Below are 21,761 nucleotides of genomic sequence, written 5' to 3'. Positions count from 1 at the left end.
TTTGGTACAGAAACCTTTGTTTGCAATTACAGAGATCATACGTTTCCTGTAGTTCTTGACCAGGTTTGCGCACACTGCAGCAGGGATTTTGGCCCAATCCTCCATACAGACCTTCTCCAGATCCTTCAGGTTTCGGGGCTGTCACTGTGCAATACAGACTTTCAGCTCCTTCCAAAAGATTTTCTATTGGGTTCAGGTCTGGAGACTGGCTAGGCCACTCCAGGACCTTGAGATGCTTCTTATGGAGCCACTCCTTAGTTGCCCTGGCTGTGTGTTTTGGGTCGTTGTCATGCTGGAAGACCCAGCCACGACCCATCTTCAATGCTCTTACTGAGGGAAGGAGGTTGTTGGCCAAGATCTCGCGATACATGGCCCCATCCATCCTCCCCTCAATACGGTGCAGTCGTCCTGTCCCCTTTGCAGAAAAACATCCCCAAAGAACGATGTTTCCACCTCCATGCTTCACGGTTGGGATGGTGTTCTTGGGGTTGTACTCATCCTTCTTCTTCCTCCAAACACGGCGAGTGGAGTTTAGACCAAAAAGCTCTATTTTTGTCTCATCAGACCACATGACCTTCTCCCATTCCTCCTCTGGATCCTCCAGATGGTCATTGGCAAACTTCAGACGGGCCTGGACATGCCCTGGCTTGAGCAGGGGGACCTTGCTTGTGCTGCAGGATTTTAATCCATGATGGCGTAGTGTGTTACTAATGGTTTTCTTTGAGACTGTGGTCCCAGCTCTCTTCAGGTCATTGACCAGGTCGTGCCGTGTAGTTCTGGGCTGATCCCTCACCTTCCTCATGATCATTGATGCCCCACGAGGTGAGATCTTGCATGGAGCCCCAGACTGAGGGTGATTGACCGTCATCTTGAACTTCTTCAATTTTCTAATAATTGCGCCAACAGTTGTAGCCTTCTCATCAAGCTGCTTGCCTATTGTCCTGTAGCCCATCCCAGCCTTGTGCAGGTCTACAATTTTATCTCTGATGTCCTTTCACAGCCTTCTGGCCTTGGCCTTTGTGGAGAGGTTAGAGTCTGTTTGATGGAGTGTGTGGACAGGTATCTTTTATACAGGTAACGAGTTCAAACAGGTGCAGTTAATACAGGTAATGAGTGGAGAACAGGATGGCTTCTTAAAGAAAAACGAACAGGTCTGTGAGAGCCGGAATTCTTACTGGTTGGTAGGTGATCAAATACTTATGTCATGCAATAAAATCAAAATTAATTACTTAAAAATCATACGTGATTTTCTGGATTTTTGTTTTAGATTCCATCTCTCACAGTTGATGTGTACCTATGATAAGAATTACAGACCTCTACATGCTTTGTAAGTAGGAAAACCTGCAAAATCGGCAGTATATCAAATACTTGTTCTCCCCACTGTATATAAATAATTTTTACAAATTGACTCTTTGATTCAAAGTATTGATATAATATTGTCCAAAATAATATTGCGATATGTATCTATATACATTTCCCCCCCCATCACTACCAGGTACTGCAGATAGAAAATATTTTGATAGCTATAAGCAACATGCTGAAGAGCCCCGGTCATGGTGTTGTACCTTGAGCTCAGTGACGGCGTCTCGCTTGGATTTGCTGAGCTCTGTGATGCGGCTCTTCTGCTCCTTGACCATGGCGGTGAGCTCCTGCACCAGACCCCCTGCCTGTCTCTCTCTCTGTTGGGTCTGAGACAGGGCAGCCTTCACCTCCGACAGCTCAGCACTCAGCCGGGTACAGCCCTGCTCTACCTACGTACGGAGGACACAGGCAGAAACCTTGTTAGTTGTTCCTATCAAAAAGTTTCATATTCATCTAATCATCAATTTCATGAGTCAAAGGCTCTCTTTAGTCCTATTGTCTTAATTCAGCATTTTTATGAAAGTCTACTACTGTGCATTCCCCGTTTCTGTCAATCTTACCAGCAATATGTTTTCTTCTACCTCATTTAGTAGAAGGTCAAAGCTAGAGAACTGAGTTAGCGATGTAGGGGACATTTTTAATACCTAATGAACCAAAGTGTCAACGTTACCACAATACACACAAACACTACATAAGTATCTAGAACAGGCCCAAATGTGTCCTTGTTTCAGCTGTCTTTTTATGCTACTGGAAGTTAAATAACAAATAAACGGTTTTATTTGATGTTCTCTAGTTCAGTGTTCAGACCTCAGTGAAGCGAGCAGCCTCGATGGTGAGGGCCATACGGAACTCGTCCTCCAGGGCAGTGTACTGCTGTGAGGCCTGGGTCAATCTGTCCTCCAACCCAGACCTGCTCTGGGCGTGTCTCTGCTCTACAACAGCCACCTCCTTGGCCACCACCTCCCGGAACTCCGCCCCGCCTGGCACCAGCCGACCCTCCAGCTCCTTCCTGTGAAACAGGATGACACTTTTAAGACTCTCACTGACTGACTGACTGACTAAATTAATGAGATCTGGGTCAGGTTCAATAGGGAGAAAACATTTTGAAACTGAGTGAAATGGTAAAGAAACGCTCATTTTCCATTGATGGCACCATACTGCAAAAAAAGGTGCTGTAGTCTCAGAAGTTTACCATAACCAAATACATTTAAACTCAATTTTTCACAATTCCTGACATTTAATCCTAGTAAAAATTCCCTTCACATTTGTTTAAGAATGTGAAATGTCAGAATAATAGTAGCAAGAATGATTTATTTCAGCTTTTATTTCTTTCATCACATTCCCAGTGGGTCAGAAGTTTACATATACTCAATTAGTATTTGGTAGCATTGCCTTTAAATGGTTTACCTTGGGTCAAAAGTTTTAGGTAGCCTTCCACAAGCCTCCCACAATAAGTTGGGTGAATTTTGGCCCATTCCTCCTGACAGAGCTGGTGTAACTGAGTCAGGTTTGTAGGCCTCCTTGCTCGCACATGCTTTTCAGTAATGCCCAAAAATGTTCTATAGGGCTGGGGTCAGGGCTTTGTGATGGCCACTCCAATACCTTGACTTTGTTGTCCTTAAGCCATTTTGCCACAACTCTGGAAGTATGCTTGGGGTCATTGTCCATTTGGAAGACCCATTTGCAACCAAGCTTTAACTGATGTCTTGAGATGTTGCCTCAATATATCCACAAAATTGTCCTCCATATGATGCCATCTATTTTGTGAAGTGCACCAGTCCCTCCTGCAGCAAAGCACCCCCACAACATGATGCTGCCACCTCCGCGCTTCACAGTTGGGATAGTGTTCGTCGGCTTGCAAGCTTCCCCCTTTTTCCTCCAAACATAACGATGGTCATTATGGCCGAACAGTTCTATTTCTCCAAAAAGTACAATCTTTGTCCCCATGTGCAGATGCAAACCGTAGTCTGGCTTTTTTTAATGCCGGTTTTGGAGCAGTGGCTTCTTGCTGAGCGGCCTTTCAGGTTATGTCGATATAGGACTCGTTTTACTGTAAATATAGATACTTTTGTACCGGTTTCCTCCAGCATCTTCACAAGATCCTTTGCTGTTGTTCTGAGATTGATTTGCACTTTTTGCACCAAAGTACGTTCATCTCTAGGAGACAGAACGCGTCTCCTTCCTGAGCGGTATGACGGCTGTGTGGTCCCATGGTGTTTATACTTGCGTACTATTGTTTGTACAGATGAACGCGGTATCTTCAGGCATTTGGAAATTGCTCCCAAGGATGAGCCAGAGTTCTGGAGATCTTGCATGATTTCTTTTGATTTTCCTATTATGTCAAGCAAAGAGGCACTGGGTTTAAAGGTAGGCCTTGAAATATATCCACAGGTTCACCTCCAATTGACTCAAATTATGTCAATTAGCCTATCAGAAGCTTCTAAAGCCATGACATAATTTTCTGGAATTTTCCGAGCTGTTTAAAGACACAGTCAACTTACTGTATGTAAACTTCTGACCCACTGGAATTGTGATACAGTGAATTAAGTTAAATAATCTGTCTGTAAACAATTGTTGGAAAAATTACTTGTGTCATGTACAAAGTAGATGTCCTAACCGACTTGCCAAAACTATAGTTTGTTAACAAGAAATTTGTGGAGTGGTTGAAAAACAAGTTAATGGCCTCCCGGGTGGCGCAGTGGTTAAGGGCGCTGTACTGCAGCACCAGCTGTGTCATCAGAGTCCCTGGGTTCGCGCCCAGGCTCTGTCGTAACCGGCCGCGAGGTCCGTGGGGCGACGCACAATTGGCCTAGCGTCGCCCGGGTTAGGGAGGGCTTGGTCGGTAGGGGTGTCCTTGTCTCATCGTGCACCAGCGACTCCTGTGGCGGCCCGGGCGCAGTGTGCGCTAACCAAGGTGGCCAGGTGCATGGTGTTTCCTCCGACACATTGGTGCGGCTGGCTTCCGGGTTGGATGCGCGCTGTGTTAAGAAGCAGTGCGGCTTGGTTGGGTTGTGTATCGGAGGACGCATGACTTTCAACCTTAGTCTCTCCCGAGCCCGTACGGGAGTTGTAGCGATGAGACAAGATAGTAGCTACTACAACAATTGGATACCACGAAATTGGGGAGAAAAAGGGGTAAAAAAACTGTGTATGTATACTTCTGACTTCAACTGCACCTGTGCACTTGTTCCCTGGAAGCCAGCAGTTCATGGAGCTGCCGTAGCTTGTCTTTATGCTGTCGGAGCGAAGCTCGCTGGATCTCAAGTTCTCTCATCAGGGCCGACACCTTGTTCTCCAGCTCCTGGCTCCTCTTCATCTGAAAGGTCATCGAAAGGTCACACCCTACTCAGTACGGGTAATATTAATAGGTTGCAGCACAAGGGCTTGGAATTTTTCCTGACCACGTTGCAACGTTTCGTCCCAGTGCTACCTATGGAAGCTCTACTATATCCATGAAGTATCAAGGGTTATGAGGCAACAGTAGCTCTACCTCCTCAGCCTGCCGGCGTGCCTTCCGTGCTTCACTATGGGACGTGCTGTCCTCCAGGCTGCGCAGCGCCCTCTTGTGTTGCTCCTCCCGCTGCAGGACCTGCTCCAGCTGCAGCGCGGAGCTCTGACACCTCTCATCCAGCTCCTCCACGCGAGCCTGCAGAACAGAGCGCTCCGAACGCTCCTTCAGCAACAGCTCCTTCAGTCTGGGAGGTGGAAAGAGACAGGGGAGTGAGACACAAGGTCCGACTTTAGCTTGTATTACAAACCTACAGGAAGCATGAGATAACGGAAGTGTGTGTGGGAATTTAGCAGAGATTTGAACTTTTTGTGACTAGAGCATAACGAATATCTGTGTTTGTGTATGTACTGTATGCAGTAAACTACTCTAACCTGTCGGTGGTATGCAGGGCCATGCTCTGCAGGTCTTTCTCCTGGCTGGCCTGGGTCTGCAAGGTCTTCATCTGCTCGGTCAGCTTCCTCACAGCCTGCTCAGCCTTCCACCGCCTCTCTCTCTCCTGATCACGCTCCTCCACGATCGCCTAGGGAGGCACGCAAACACACACACACAAAGTTCATTGTGGCGAACTAATTATGCACTCAATTTCATAGTATCAGTAGTAGTTTACAAAATCACTAAGTTGATATATTCAATTAGACAGGGAATCTATGCATGATGTGACAGCCGAACTAGTTAAGTTCAACGACGATATGTACAGCAGTGGTGTAGAGGACGTTAAACGCACGTTAACGCTGTTTACACACTTTTTGTTGTTACTGTACGAACATGATCCTTCCTTTTTGCGGAAAAATGTGTTAAAGCAGGGATCATCAACTAGATTCAGCCGCGGGACCATTTTTTGCTTGAGCGGACGTTCGGAGGCCGGAACATGATTACAAATTATTTGTAGACTGCAAATTGATTGCAACAATCCAAAAACAGATATAACGTTTGACTAAAACACAATCATTTCAAACCTTGCTTACATTTGTTAAAGATCAAGTGTCTCTACTACACATGGGAATACTTGGAAACAGATTTCTTAAATTAACATCACTTGGAGATGATTTCCTGGTGTTTTTACAGTCTTTTATGTCCAAGAATAAAACCGAATAAAAATACTCCCCAAAAATGTTGCTTAAAAAACAGAAGTATACGGAGCATTACTTTACTCACCGCGAATGGTGATCAGCTTTTCCCCCCCAAACACTACATCACTGATGTACACGAATACTGCATATGAGAACTGTGGTCTGTGGTCCGTACCCTATAAGTCTCCTCCACTGCTTGTTTGGTGCTGCTGGGGGTCTTCCTGACTGGTCCTATTGAGTCGGCACCCCCAAAGGCCTGATGGACGCCTGACTTCCTCCCAGGGACAACTGAACACTTTGAACTTTTCCCTTGATCACTACACATAAAAAGTCAAAGCAAAGCAGTCTCTTTATACGTTTCAGAATGAGTATGAAAATGTGTCAACTGTGATTGATTAGGTTGACTAAAACAAAACGACTCGAACTGAGCGGGTATGATAAGAATCTGATGAAGCATAACCACAGTGTCAATGTCACTGCGTCATGTGTGGAGATCATGACAGGTGTGAAATTGTCAAATAAGAAACTTGCCAGCAGAGAGGCAGTGTCTGTTACCTGTCTGGTTGTTTGGCCTTGGTGGGCTGCTTGATGATCCTCTTCACTGCAGGACTGTTGCTACCCCTGTGCCGAGTTGGGATTCTGGAGCGACGCCCCCGGTTCTCCTTCCCGCTATCACACTCACTCTCTGACGTGTTGTCTATGTCCCTCTTGGGCCTCCGTACCTTCACAAAGGGGGTGGAGCTGCTGGAGACCTCCCCTGCAGGAGTCTGGCGACCAGGTTAGGAGCATCATCAGTGATGCAGGTGGATAAACCATACGCATTACTTCTACACTACTTTGTAGTATACAACTTAAATACTCTACAGTGTAGAGAGCACTATACCACTGTATATTACTACAATAAAACTGGGCCATAATTTCATTATATGCGTGATGTGATATACACTGAGTGTACAAAACATTAAGAACACCTTCCTAATATTGCGTTGCACCTCCTTTTGCCTCAATTCGTTGGGGCATGGACTCTACAAGGTGTCGAAAGTGTTCCACAGGAATGCTGACCCATGTTGACTACAATGCTTCCCACAGTTGTGTAAAGCTGGCTGAATATCCTTTGGGTGGTTGACCATTCTTGATACACACAGGGAACTGTTGAGTGTGAAAACCCAGCAGCTTTGCAGTTCTTGACACACTCAATCCAGGGCGCCTGGCACCTACTACCATACCCCAATCAAAAGGCACTTCAATCTTTTGTCACCTTCATCTACACTGATTGATTTGAATTTAACAGTTGACATCAATAAGGGATCATAGCTTTCATCTGGATTCACCTGGTCAGTCTGTCATGTTTTGTACACTCAGTGTATGTGAATGTTTATACAGCAACATTCTTCACACAGGTGCCCATCAGCATCAGTCAGACGTCTTTAGACCGTTCCATCCAGTCTCACCTGTTGGAACAGCCGGGACACCTGGTGCTCCAGTTTCTGGATACGCTGTTCATTGTTTGGGTCTGCTGCTGTACTATAGCTGCCCGCTGTAGCCCAACCTGGCTGTGGAACCTGGGGCCGTCTGACTGGATCTGGGCCCCCTGCCCGCTGGCGGAACTGCTTCAGCACCTCGTCAATATGGGAAGTGGTGGAAGAGCCGTCAACCCTAGCCTGTGGGGACATCTTATGTTGAGATATTAGTTCTACAACATTCAATAGGTGTAATATGTAATAATACACCCAGAGAAACATGCCATGTGCCAGATAAGAGAAAAACAGTTCAAAGTGACCCAAAGTGGTGACACTTAGACTACTTCAAATTACAAAAAGCATTCATATACACTGCTTATAAATTACTTGTCAATTTATTATTGCAATCCTCCTATTTTTGCCATGGGGCATAGAGAAACAATTGCAGTTTAACAGCTAATTTCATGCAATACTACACATTTTGAAAAAAGCAAAGGTTTGCCGTTTTTAATATGATATCTGAGTGAGAGTGACTAAAAAAATCAATGGGGCCCCCCGGTCGGTAATTAGACCATGGTTACTACAACTTTAGATAGCTGGACGTGAGAGTAACTTACCCCTCCCAAAAATGTTAGCTGGCATGGGCTAAATGAGTGACTGTCAGTAACTGACATAACAAGAGAAAAACTGCTGATGCACAACCAAATTATTATATATATTTTTTTTTTTATTCCCCTTCTGAAAAAAATGGATCTGGGGAAATTGATCCGCGGGCCTACAAAAGGGGTTGCCCATCACTGACAGAGGGTGATATAAACCCACATCAGTTTTAAGATGTGGTACAACCCTTTTGGCATACATTATATAGAATATAATTTGGTTGTGATTAATGTTTACCAGTTCGTTGGCACTGGTGTCTGAGGAGAGCAAGAAGTCCACGTAATTCTCCAGGCCGGGGATGTCGATGGGGCTGTCCTCCCCCAGAGGAGCAGGGTTCCCCAGCCGGTCCACCCCATCCAGGCTGGAGACCTGGGGTAAGGACTGGAGCACCAGCTCTCTGTAACCTGCAGCAGGGAACACAGGAGTCATTGAGTTTGAATATGCCAAATAGATGTCCAAAATACTTAGTTTACATGACCTACAGTGCCTTCAGAAAGTATTCATACCCCTCGACTTATTCCACATTTTTGTTGTTTTTCAGACTGAATTTCTCTCACCCATCTACACACAGTACCCCATAAGGACAAAGCGAAAACATGTCGTTTAAAAAAAAACATTTTTGCAAATGTATTAAAAATGAAATATTTAATTTACATAAGTATTCACACCCAAGTCAAAACTTTGTAGAAGCACCTTCGGCGGTGATTACAGCTGTGAGTCTCTGAAAAGTCTAAGACCTTTTCACACCTGGATGTACAATATTTGACAATTATTATTTTTTACAATTCTTCAAGCTGTCAAGTTGAATGTTGATCATTGGAGGACAACAATTTTCAAGTCTTGCCATAGATTTAAGTAAAAACTGTAACTAGGCCACTCAGGAATATTCAATGTCGTGTTGGTAAGCAACTCCAGTGTATATTTGGCCTTGTGTTTTAGGTTGTTTTCCTGCTGAAAAGGTGAATTTGTCTCCTAGTGTCTTTTGGAAATCAGACTGAACCAGGTTTTCCACTAACATTTTGCCTGTGCTTATAGCTGTATTCGGTTACTTTTTATTGTAAAAAAAAAACTCCCTAGTCCTTGTCGATGACAAGCATACCCATAACATGATGTTGCCACCACCATGCTAGAAAGTATGAAGAGTGGTACTCAGTGATGTGTTGGATTTTCCCCAAACATAGCACTTTGTATTTAGGACAAAAAACCTTTGTCACATTAATTTAGTTTCTTGTTGACAAAAGGATGGATGTTCTGGAACATTTGTATCCTGTATAGGCTTCTTTCTTTTCACTTGGTCATTTTAGGTTAGTATTTGTGGAGTAACTACAATGCTGTTGATCCATCCTCAGTTCTCATATCACAACCATTAAAAAGGGATATTTCAGGATTTTGGCTATTATATTTTTAGGTCTCTGTGTCCAGTATAAAGGAGGTTGAAGGTAGTTTCGCAAGCCAACACTAACTAGCGTTAGCGCAATGACTGGATGTCTATAGGTATCTGCTAGCATCCCAAAGTATCCCTTTATACTCCGTAACCGTTTTAAAAATCACCATTTGCAGCATGGTGAAATCCCTGAGCAGTTTCCTTCGTCTCCAGCAAATGAGTTAGGAAGGACACCTGTATCTTTGTAGTGACTGGGTGTATTGATACACCATCCAAAGCCTAATCACTTCACCATGTTCAAAGGGATATTCAGCGCCTGCTTTTTTCCCCTTCTTAATCATCTACTAATCCGGTGCCCTTCTTTGCGAGGCATTGGGAAAACCTCTGGTCTTTTTGTTTGAATCTGTTCTTGAAATTCACTACTAGATTGAGGAACCTTTCAGATAATTGTATGCGTGGGGTACAGAGATGGGGTAGTCATTTTAAAAAATCATGTTAACCACTATTCTCAAACAGGGAGTGAGCCAATACAATTTATTATGCATTTTGTTAAGCACATTTTTGCTCTTATTTAGGCTTGCAATAACAAAGGCGATTGAATACTTATTCGCTCAACAACACAAAAACAGCACACTAAGCACAAGCAGCATAGTGGGGGACAAGCTAAAAAGTATGCTACCCAACGTGCCCAACTGGACCCGTCCTGAGCACACTTGAATTATTGACTCAAGACATTTCAGCTTTCCATTTATAAAAAAAAAATCATTTAAAAAATGAATTGACAAAATTACACTTTGACATTATGTTGTATTGAGCATAGTTCATTGACATACAATCTCAATTTAATCCATTTTAAATGCAGGCTGTAACACAACAAAATGTGGAAAAAGTAAAAGGGTGTGAGTACTTTCTGAAGGCCCTGTATCTCTGGCTAAATCTCAAGAAACTGCCATTTTTGGTTTTTCATGGACATACTTTTGCACTCAGAATGGAGGTTTAGTATGGCTACCCAGGAATTGTGTAGCTCAAATAGCACTGCAACATCACTCAATTTTCATCACCGCTCACCTGGTAAGCTGCAGACTGAATTGCCTGCTCCCTCCACACTTAGGGTGACATCACTCAGATTCTCCAGTCCCAGCATGCACTGCAGCAGCTGGTTGATGCTGTCCAAGCGGTTGCTATGGAGATGGAGGTTCCTCAGTTTGTACTCCGCCCCGTGAAGGTACAGCAAACCTGGGTATTACAACCAATGAGTATCACCCTCATGTGATAGTAAATGTACATTTTTGTTACGGAAAACTTGGCCATGTGTGATCATCATGAGCAGGGATGGGCAAGTCTAGTTCTCTGGGACAGTGTTGCCCATCCCTGTTCATGAATGTTGTGGTCAGTAGGCTGCACACTGTGCATGTAAGTGTAAACTGAAGTTTACCTGTGAGGTCACTTATCTGATTATAGGCCAGGTTTAATCTTATCAGGTTAACAAGTCCATTCAGTCCTGAAAAGGAGAAATTAACATCTTACACACAAAAGCCCAATTCCGAATGTTTGTGACAAAAATAAAAAACTAACTGAACAACACTTTTCTGTTTGACCAGGGCTCACCTTCGACCTTAGTGATCAAGTTGCAGGACAAGTTCAAGGTTCTCAGTGAGGCTAGAGAGTTGAGGCCCTCGATGCGAGAGATATGATTGGACGACAGATCCAAGTGTCGGAGATGCCAAGCAGTGGTCAAGCCCTCTACTTTCAGAATACGGTTACAATGCAGATTCAGGGATGTGACATTGGCACTCAATGGGACCTCCAGCAAACTACACAGAGGGTGACATGATGAGAGAATTCCATGGATTATTTCATACAGAAGTTCCAGGTGAAGATTTTACTGGAAGATGAAGGTGTGATTACCTTGATATGCTCTTATCTATCAGACACAGCTCTCCATCCGCCATCGCCTAGAAGATCACAAATAAATAGCTACAGTTTCATTCATGCACAATTTCAGTGGTTACATTTCTACAGCCACATCCTTCAGTTGACCAAACAAAGGGTGTTGAAATGGCTAAATGGGGCTTTATGACTGTGCACTTAAGGTATGTATCCAACGTTAAATGTGCTAGTAGCAACATTACCTAGCTACTGCACTGTTCTAGCAAAGATGTCTTATTGTTAAGACTGTGGTTCTAGTGTAGCTAAACGTTAGCTTGCCAGTTTATGGTTAAGACCTTAGCTACTAACGTTATCATATAATAAGGATTTTCTAGATAGCTAATGTAGCCCGGCAACTTACCAACAACCTCATCCGAATATTGGACATAAAGACATGTGTAACATAATGAAATAAAATAAAAGTGTTCAAAACTATAAAACTAACGTTAGCTAGCTAACCTACTGTAGCAAAGCTAACTACAAATCGACATACTACATAGAAACGAGTAAACCTCCCTCGACCCACGACAACCTTAACCACTAACAAAACACGAAACATAGCTAAATGTGTACCATGTGTACTATCCTCATCCCAATACTAACCCCCAGTGCAATGTGACTTGTAGAAGTTGTTCAGCATCTGTTGTTGTTGTTTTGCCGCCGCTCCACTTGAACTGGCCGCTTGTATCATCGACTTCCGTCAATATTCAGTCGCATTACTGGTCAAGCACTGCAGGTGGCGGTAATGCGCAGGCCGTCCTTGTGCACAGGTCTTCTTCCTTGATGAGGTTTTACAGCGTTTGGCATCCAGCATACAGTATGTTGCAAGTACTTTCACCAACTAGACTGGGGTATAAACCCATTATACTTTGCGCTACGAAAAATGGTTAAAGGGAATTTTTTTATATTTTAAATAGTCTCTACCCTCTAATCCTACATTCATTAAAACACACCCCTATTCCACTACTACTTTAACCCTATCTGGTCCTACGCCAGGCCAATGGCCTGGAAGGACGGGACCCCACCACTCAACATACCTTGTAACTCCTCTGCAGTCAAATCTCGTATCCCCAAATATTTCTCTGCAGCTGACATCACAACCTCTATTTTCTGTGACTTATGTTCTATCCCTGCAGTACAGTTGATACCATTGTTATGAACCAGGGGAGGCTGCTGAGGGGAGGACGGCTCATAATAATGGGTGGAACAGAGAAAATGGAATGGCATCAAACACATGGAAACCATGTGTTTGATGTATTTGATACCTTTCCACTTATTCTGCTCCAGCCATTAACATGAGCCCGTCCTCCCCAATTAATGTGCCACCAACCTCCTGTGCTATGAACGCTAAGAAGCCAATCTTCCTGAAGCATATAACGGCCTATCCCTTTGTGCTGGCACAGGTCCACTACTCACACGGATCCTCTCAGGATCCAGCACCCTTGACCCCTCTTCCTCTGCGTTCTTCACTGTGCAGCATATGACACCCCCTGCACTACTCTAAGCCTGGTAACCTCAACCTGCCTATCTCATGCACAGGTGTTCTAGGGGAGAGGCTCTAGGGACATGCCTGGTGTCCAAAATGTATGACGTATGTCGTGCAGCGAGAGCTAAGTGGGGATGAACGTTATCGGTTCAGTCAGTCATCCTAAAATGATTCTGCCAAAGAAGGGACTTGGGAGTGTTCAGAATCATTTCGTTTTTATCGGACTGCAAAATCAACAAATGTGCATTAGCTGCCTGTCACCCTGACCTGATATTAACTACACTATCTAGCCAATTCCCTCTAAATTACTGCAGCGCAGCAGTGTTGCATGGCAAGCACGACTCGTGAGCGAGGGACGCACTGTGCCCAGTGTTGTTGTGTTGCCGGCTTGCAGCCCAAACTCTCCCAATTGACCCGAATGGGTTATCAGATTTGGAGATGGAGTCAGTGGAACACATAGCGGTTGGTAAGAAGGCGAGCAGGGGAAAAAATGAATAAAGTGGAACATATTAAGAGTAAATATGGAGTGCTTAAGAAGAAATTTGAACATGACGAGAATGAGGATGAATTAACTGCAGGTGCTGTGAAGACCGCTGAGTTTGAGCCTCATCCTGGTGGCGATAAAGGTGATTTTGGTCCAGTGGGAGTGAGATTTCCGGAGAGAATGGATCCTTGCATTCTAGCTGATCCATCTGTGGCGTCAGGTTGGGTGGGAAATGCTGGGTCAGTGAAATGGAATTGTGTTTTTTTTTTGCCTTTCTGCCGTCCAGAGGGAGCGTGTGCTCCACACCACGCGACTGGGGACAAGACCTGTAACTTGTTTTCCTTTCCGGAGTAGGGCGCCGAAAAACTGGAGTGGCATTAAGTGTTGAGGATGGTCAACTGAAGTTGATGATTGCCAGTGTCTGTTTGGTGAAACAGAGAAAACACGTTCTGTATTACTGAGTTATGATGCAGAGCCATTACCAGATAAAAGTCAAGTTAGGACATGTTAGTTATCCAGTGAAAGCATTTGTCCTGAACCGATTACCGTGTTTTAGATATCAAACTTATGATCATGTGGCAGCAGTGTGTAGGAGGGAGATACCTAGATGTGAGAAGTGTACAGGAGGACATGAGACAAAGGAATGTGTAGTATTGGTGGAAGAAGCTGTGTATGTAAACTGTAGAGCTACGCATGGTGCTGGATATCAGAGGTGTCCACTGAGATAAAGAGGTGTCCACTGAGATAAAGAGGTGTCCACTGAGATAAAGAGGTGTCCAGTGAGATAAAGGTTGAGGTTGCGAGGATTTGAGTAGTGCACAAGGTGTCGTATGCTGAGGCAGTGAAGAGAATAGTAGATGAAGATGGGTCCAGGGTGAGGGATCCTCAGACGATCCATGTGAGTAGGTCGAAGCCAATAGAGAGTGATCGGAATAACATGTTCTTCAGTAAGATAGTTTTGGCGTTCATGGCCTTGGTTGTCATTTGTACGGCAGGAATGGAATGTAAAATCACAGAGGATAGATGTTGTGGTCGCAGCTACAGAGAAGTACTTGGGTGTACGAGATTTTACTGCAGAAGTGTTACAAGATGTTTTGAATGATACTGTCCTGTTCTCCCAGGCTGCTGGCCTGGAGTAGGATCAGAGCGGGTCAAAGGAGTGGAATAGTGGGGAGGATTTCATGGGTGTTGGGTTAGTTGGTAGGGCAAGTTTTTCACAAAGTGTAATGAATTCATACTACAGAATTGTAGGCTGATACACAGCCAATACAGTAGGTGGCGGCATGCACCTATAATATGTGTTTGCAGACCACCAAAGAAGACAAAGAAGAAGAGTTAGCTAGCTAGCTAAAAAAATAAAAACCGCTAAAACGCTAAAAATATATAAACGCAACATGCAAGATTTTCAAAGATTTGACTGATTTACAGATCATACAAGGAAATCTGTTAATTTAAATGAATAAAATAGGCCCTAATCTATGGATTTCATATGACTGGGAGTACAGATATGCATCTGTTTATCACATACAGTGGAGCAAAAAAGTATTTAGTCAGCCACCAATTGTGTAAGTTCTCCCACTTAAAAAGATGAGAGAGGCCTGTAATTTTCATCATAGGTACACTTCAAGTATGACAGACAAAATGAGAAGAAAAAAAATCCAGAAAATCACATTGTAGGATTTTTTATGAATTTATTTGCAAATTATGGTGGAAAATAAGTATTTGGTCACCTACAAACAAGCAAGATTTCTGGCTCTCACAGACCTGTAACTGGCTGACTAAATACTTTTTTGCCCCACTGTATACCTTAAAAAAAAAAGGTAGGGGCGTGGATCGGAAAACCAGTCAGTATCTGGTGTGACCACCATTTGCCTCATGCAGCTCGACACATCTCCATTGCATAGAGTTGATCAGGCTGCTGTTGTCCCACTTCTCTTCAATGGCTGTGTGAAGTTGCTGGATATTGGGGGGAACTGGACACGCTGTAGTACACGTCGATCCAGAGCATCCCAATCATGCTCAATTGTGAGTATGCAGGCCATGGAAGAACTGGGACATTTTCAGCATCCAGGAACTGTGTACAGATCCTTGCGACATGGGGCTGTACGTTATCATGCTGAAACATGAGGTGATGGCGGCAGATGAATGGCACAACAGTGGGCCTCAGGATCTCGTCACAGTACCTCTGTGCAATTATTTCATTGTCCGTAGCTTATGCCTGCTCATACCAGAACCTTACCCCCACCATAGGCACTCTTTCTTACAACATTGACATCAGCAAACCGCTCGCCCACACGATGCCATACAGTTGAAACCGGGATTAATCCGTGAAGACCACACTTCTCCAGTGTCCCAGTGGCCATCGAAGGTGAGCATTTGCCCACTGAAGTCGATTACGATGCTGAACTGCAGTCAGGTCAACTCCCTGGTGAGGACGACGAGCATGCAAATAAGTTTTCCAGAGACAGTTTCTGACAGTTAGTGCAGAACTTCTTCGGTTGTACAAACCCACAGTTTCATCAGCCGTCCTGGTGGCTCGTCTCAGACAATCCCACAGGTGAAAAGCTGGATGTGGAAGTCCGTGGTCTGCGGTTGTGAGCCTGATTGGACGTACTGCCAAATTCTCCAAAACGACGTTGGAGGCAGCTTATGGTAGAGAAATTAATTAATTAAATTAATAAATTCTCTGGCAACAGCTCTGGTGGACATTTCTATAGTCAGCATACCAATTGCACGCTCCCTCAAAACCTGAGACATCTATGGCATTGTATGACAAAACTGCAGATTTTTAGAGTGGCCTTTTATTGTCCCCAGCACAAGGTGCACCTGCGTAATGAACATGCTGTTTAATCAGCTTCTTGATATGCCACACCTTTCAAGTGGATGGATTATCTCGGCATGGGATACATGCTCACTAACAAGGATGTAAACAAATTTGTGCACAAAATGTAATAGAACGAAGCTTTTTGTGCGTATGGAACATTTCTGGGACCTATGTGATGTTATGTGAAACATAGGACCAACACTTTACATGTTGCGTTTATATTTTTGTTCAGTGTAGTTAAAACAAGTGGATATGCTGCAAGTTAGCAGGACTAGATAGCTTGCCTTTATCACTAGCAAGCATGTCATTCCAGGAGGAGTTTTGGCTTTCAGTTTATTCCAAGTAATAATTTAAGACTACAAAAATCGATAGTAATCAGAGCAGGACCGACTAATTTCATTCATACTGACAAATAAGAAATGCCACATTATTCCCTGTCAATAGTTGGAGTAGGATGATTACAGAGATGTCACGATGTACATTTTCTAACTCACAAAATGCATTCCTTTGCTGTGATGATTTATTTTATTCCTTCTTGTCTCTAACTTTTGTCTCACATTATCTATTCAGCTCTGCTGTGCCCTGCTCCCAGAAATGGGCTGATTCATTCACCTGTGAGGAGAACCATCCTACTGCAGTTTGAACTAGCCATAACCTTGCCTGTTCTCTTTTCTTTGATACATTATTTGTATTTTTAGAGTTGAAGAACACCCACTACAGATACACATGCTTGTGTGAGCATTTTTATTTATTATTGTCTCTCACTTTTGTCTCTCAAGATCTATTCACCAAGTCCTGCAGTTTAAACTACCCTGCCTTCACTATTTACTTTACATTTGCCTGTTGTCTTTTCTTTGTGGGTTTTGTCTAACTCAGTCTTGACAGGGTGGCAGGTGGCCTAGCGGCTAAGAGCATTGGGTCTGAACCGAAAAGTTGCTGGTTTGAATCTCCAAAGTGACTAGTTAAAAAAATCTGTCTATGTTTTCCTCTTGTGAATCGCTCTGGATAAGACTGAGATGTAAATATCTCTCTCTACATTGGTCAGCTACATTGGTGACCAGCGTGGGGAAATGTTGATAGGCCTATGGGGCCTGAGCACACAAATGCTCTTAGAGAGAAGGGAACACTGAAGCATGCATTGATAACAGTTCTAGAGTCTCCATCAGAGGCCCAGGCTTTTGGCATTGCATGTTAGCAGATACCCATAGACTTCCAGTCATTGTGCTAATGCTAGTTAGCATTGACTCACAAAACTAGCTCTCATTCATACTGGACACAGAGACATAAAAATGGTATCCGCAAGTTTATCTGATTCTGGGGAAGTAGATAAAGGGCCTCATTGGCAAAATGGTTGTGATATGAGAGCTGAGGATGGATCAACAACATTGTAGTTACTCCACAAAACAAACCGAATTGACAGTGTGAATTAGAAGGAAGCCTGTACAGAATAAAATATTCCAAAACATGCATCCTGTTTGCAATAAGGCACTAAAGTAATACTGAAATAATTTGCCAAAAGAATGAACTTTTTGTCCTGAATACAAAGCATGTATTGAATCAGGGGTGTGAATACTTACGTAAATGAGCTATTTCTGTATTTCATTTTCAATACATTTGCAAAATGTCTAAAAACATGTTTTCACTGTCATTATGGGCTATTGTGTGTAGATGGGTGAGAGAAAAAGAAAGTCCCTTTTCAGGATCCTATCTTTCAAAGATAATTCGTAAAAATCCAAATAACTTCACAGATCTTCATTGTAAAGGGTTTAAACACTGTTTCATATGCTTATTCAATGACCTATGAACAATTAATGAACATGCACCTGTGCAACGGTCGTTAAGACACTAAAAGCTTACAGACGGTAGGCAATTAAGGTCAAAGTTATGAAAACTTAGGACACTAAAGAGGCCTTTCTACTGACTCTGAAAAACATCAAAAGAAAGATGCCCAGGGTCCCTGCTCATCTGCGTGAACGTGCCTTAGGCATGCTGCAAGGAGGCATGAGGAATGCAGATGTGGCCAGGGCAATAAATTGCAATGTCCGTACTGTGAGACAGCGCTACAGGGAGACAGGACGGATACCTGATCGTCCTCGCAGTGGCAGACCATGTGTAACAACACCTGCACAGGATTGGTACATCCGAACATCACACCTGCGGGACAGGTACAGGATGGCAACTACTGCCGGATTTACACCAGGAATGCACAATCCCATCAGTGCTCACACTGTCCGCAATAGGCTGAGAGAGGCTGGACTGAGAGCTTGTAGGCCTGTTATAAGGCAGGTCCTCACCAGACATCACCGGCAACAGCGTTGCCTATGGGCACAAACCCACCATCGCTGGACCAGACAGGACTGGAAAAAAGTGCTCTTCACTGACGAGTCGCGGTTTTGTCTCACCAGAGGTGATGGTCAGATTTGCGTTTATCGGCGAAGGAATGAGCATTACATCGAAGCTTGTACTCTGGAGCGGGATCGATTTGGAGGTGGAGGGTCCGTCATGGTCTGGGGCGGTGTGTCACAGCATCATCAGATTGAGCTTGTTGTCATTGTAGGCAATCTCAACGCTGTGCATTACAGGGAAGACTCCTCCCTCATGTGATACCCTTCCTGCAGGCTCATCCTGACATGACCCTCCAGCATGACAATGCCACCCGCCATACTGCTCGTTCTGTGCATGATCTCCTGCAAGACAGGAATGTCAGTGTTCTGCCATGGCCAGTGAAGAGCCCGGATCTCAATTCCATTGAGCACGTCTGGGACCTGTTGGATTGGAGGGTGAGGGCTAGGGCCATTCCCCCCAGAAATGTCCGGAAACTTGCAGCTGCCTTGGTAGAAGAGTGGTGTAACATCTCACAGCAAGAACTGTCAAATCTGGTGCAGTCCATGAGGAGGAGATGCACTGCAGTACTTAATGCAGGTGGTGGCCACACCAGATACTGACTTTTACTTTTGATTTTGAACCCCCCTTTGTTCAGGGACACATTATTCCAGTTCTGTTAGTCACATGTCTGTGGAACTTGTTCAGTTTCTGTCTCATTTGTTGAATCTTGTTATGTTCATACAGATATTTACACGTTAAGTTTGCTGAAAATAAACGCAGTTGATAGTGAGAGGACGTTTCTTTTTTTGCAGAGTTTATATATTTAATACATTTTTAATTCAGGCTGTAACACAACATCCTCCTGACAGGTGTGGCATATCAATAAGCTAATTAAACAGCATGATCATTACACAGCTACACCTTGTGCTGGGGACAATAAAATTGCCACTCTAAAATCTGCAGTTTTTTCACACAACCCATGCCTCAATGTCTCAAGTTTTGAGGGAGCGTGCAATTGACATGCTGCCTGCAGAAATGTCCACCAGAGCTGTTGCCAGAGAATTTCTTGTTAATTTCTCTACCATACGATGCCTCCAACATCGTTATAGAGAATTTGACAATACGTCCAACCGGCCTCACAACCACAGACCACGTGTAACCACGCCAGCCAAGGACCTCCACATCTGGCTTCTTCACCTGCGGGATTGTCTGAGAGCAGCCACCCAGACAGCTGATGAAATGGTGGGTTTGCACAATCAAAGAATTTCTGCACAAACGGTCAGAAACCGTCTCAGGGAAGTTCTTCTGCGTGCTCGTCGTCCTCACCAGGGTGTTGACCTGACTGCAGTTTGGCGTCATAATCGACTTCAGTGGGCAAATGTTCACCTTGGATGGCCACTGGCACGACGGATGAATCCCAGGCAGATGGCAGAGTGTGGGCGAGCGGTTTGCTGATGTCAACGTTGTGAACAGAGTGCTCCATGGTGGGGTTATGTTATGGGCAAGCATAAACTATGGACAACAAACACAATTGCATTTTATCGATGGCAATTTGAATTCACAAAGATACTGTGACGAGATCCTGAGGCCCATTGTTGTGCCATTCATCTGCTGCCATCACGTTTCAGCATGATAATACATGGCCCCATTTTGCCAGGATCTGTACACAATTCCTGGATGCTGAAAATGTCCCTAAATTCTTTGAAATTGTCACGTTGCGTTTATATATATTTTTCAGTGTAAATAGACTCACATTCGCTGAACATTTATTGATCTATTTAAAACTCAAACATTAATTTCCCAACTGATTTTTCTTCAATCCTACTACAGGCTCTTTATCATTCATTCTCCATACCTTATATTCCAAAGCATCCAATATTATGCATGCCCACCATGGTATTGGGCAGCTAGCTGCTATTTGAGAACTAATCTGGATCAGAAAACAAAACTCTGGTTATCTCATTGCAGAGCACATTGTACAACAGTTTTGAGTGGAGACTGAATTGCAAGGTATCCTATATATGTGTAGGCTATGCCATATGTATTGGCTAATATGCATATGCAGCTGTTTTTAAGCCTTCATTCTAGCATACATCACACACACATCTTTCTATCTACATGCTTTTGTGTTTCTACGCAAAGTATATTGAAAGTTTCTTTAAACCTGCAGATAGTTACTTGAAATGAGTCATAATCATGACAAAACATGATTCAACAATTGAATTCACTGACAGATGAAGGGACCTGTGGCTCGGGTCCCTGATGATCTTCTTGAGCTTCCTGCGACAGCTGGTGTTGTAGGTGTCCCGGAGGGCAGGCAGTGTGCACCCAATGGTGCAGTAGGCTGAGCATGCTACCCGCTGTAGCGCCTTGCGGTCAGGGGAGTTGCTGTACCAGGCTGGGATGGTTGAACAGTCGCTGTCGTGCATTCACCATGGTGTCCATGTGGTTTGACCATTTCAGCTCCTCTGAGATGTGTACGCCAAGGAACTCGACGTGTTTGGCCATCTCCACAGCAACCAATACTACAAGTTATTTCTCCCTCGCTCATCGAAATAAATATTGCCTTCTTTTAAACAAGTTTTAAATAGCGCCAGCCAGCAGTGGCATAGTGCCTGGAGAAGTGGATATACTCAAATTTTGCCAAACATTTCCCAAATGGCCCATCCCGCAACGGATTAAAAAAAAAAAAGAGAAACAGTAACATACACTTTGAATTACCAAAAAATATTTAAAAAACATGTCTTTCAGTCAGGCCAACTCAAGCTGTACTGTGCAGTAGGCTAATAGTAGCCATACTATTGAAACCGATAAAAGGCTGTCAACTGAGTCAGACATTCACAGGTTTTCATTCTTAGTCACACAAACATGTGATGTTTTAAAGCACCACATCTGGAGACCACTTAAGACATTTAGATTTTTGAATGTAGTTTCCCTTTAATTCAAGTGTGCAGGCACCAAGCACTGCTGATTGGTTAAGAGGTTTTTCTGTAGCACATGATGGCCACAGGTTTGAGGCAAATAATCATATCATTCTGCCAGATAAGCATACACTACTTTGTAACTAGTTAATTAAATGTTAAGGTTTTTGGGAAAGCCTTCCCATCTACCAGAAGACGTTCAGCCTGTAATAGGATCGCTGTATTTTTCCTGTTCCTTAAATTTGTTGAAACCTGGATGTTTTAATTCATATTATGAGGCATCTTACCTTGCTTCGAAGTAAGCCTATAGCCAAAATCATATTAGCGACCCATGGTAGTTGTTCC

At 43.7% G+C, this 21,761-nt stretch overlaps 1 protein-coding gene across 2 annotated transcripts in view; it reads right to left on the bottom strand.

Annotated features, from left to right (window-relative positions):
- Nucleotides 1-12,139, bottom strand: part of lrrcc1 (leucine rich repeat and coiled-coil centrosomal protein 1) — a 40,409-nt gene extending 28,270 nt beyond the window's left edge. For both annotated transcript variants that reach the window (XR_004206359.1, XM_020466967.2), the window contains exons 1-14: nt 11,980-12,139; nt 11,356-11,402; nt 11,056-11,261; nt 10,883-10,948; nt 10,516-10,683; nt 8,301-8,467; nt 7,395-7,604; nt 6,499-6,710; nt 6,119-6,260; nt 5,245-5,393; nt 4,853-5,057; nt 4,539-4,678; nt 2,170-2,371; nt 1,566-1,751 (exon numbers count right to left, since the gene is read on the bottom strand). Coding sequence is in view for 1 of the 2 variants with exons in the window: in XM_020466967.2 (XP_020322556.1) it covers nt 1,566-1,751; nt 2,170-2,371; nt 4,539-4,678; nt 4,853-5,057; nt 5,245-5,393; nt 6,119-6,260; nt 6,499-6,710; nt 7,395-7,604; nt 8,301-8,467; nt 10,516-10,683; nt 10,883-10,948; nt 11,056-11,261; nt 11,356-11,399 (2,097 nt within the window). In the remaining variant the exon portion in view is untranslated. The remainder of the gene's footprint in view (nt 1-1,565; nt 1,752-2,169; nt 2,372-4,538; nt 4,679-4,852; nt 5,058-5,244; nt 5,394-6,118; nt 6,261-6,498; nt 6,711-7,394; nt 7,605-8,300; nt 8,468-10,515; nt 10,684-10,882; nt 10,949-11,055; nt 11,262-11,355; nt 11,403-11,979) is intronic.
- Between the last annotated feature and the right edge of the window lie 9,622 nt (nt 12,140-21,761).

This window comes from Oncorhynchus kisutch, linkage group LG30 (assembly GCF_002021735.2).
Source record: "Oncorhynchus kisutch isolate 150728-3 linkage group LG30, Okis_V2, whole genome shotgun sequence".
Taxonomy (NCBI): Eukaryota; Metazoa; Chordata; class Actinopteri; order Salmoniformes; family Salmonidae; genus Oncorhynchus; species Oncorhynchus kisutch.
This window is presented reverse-complemented; position numbering and strand designations above follow the sequence as displayed.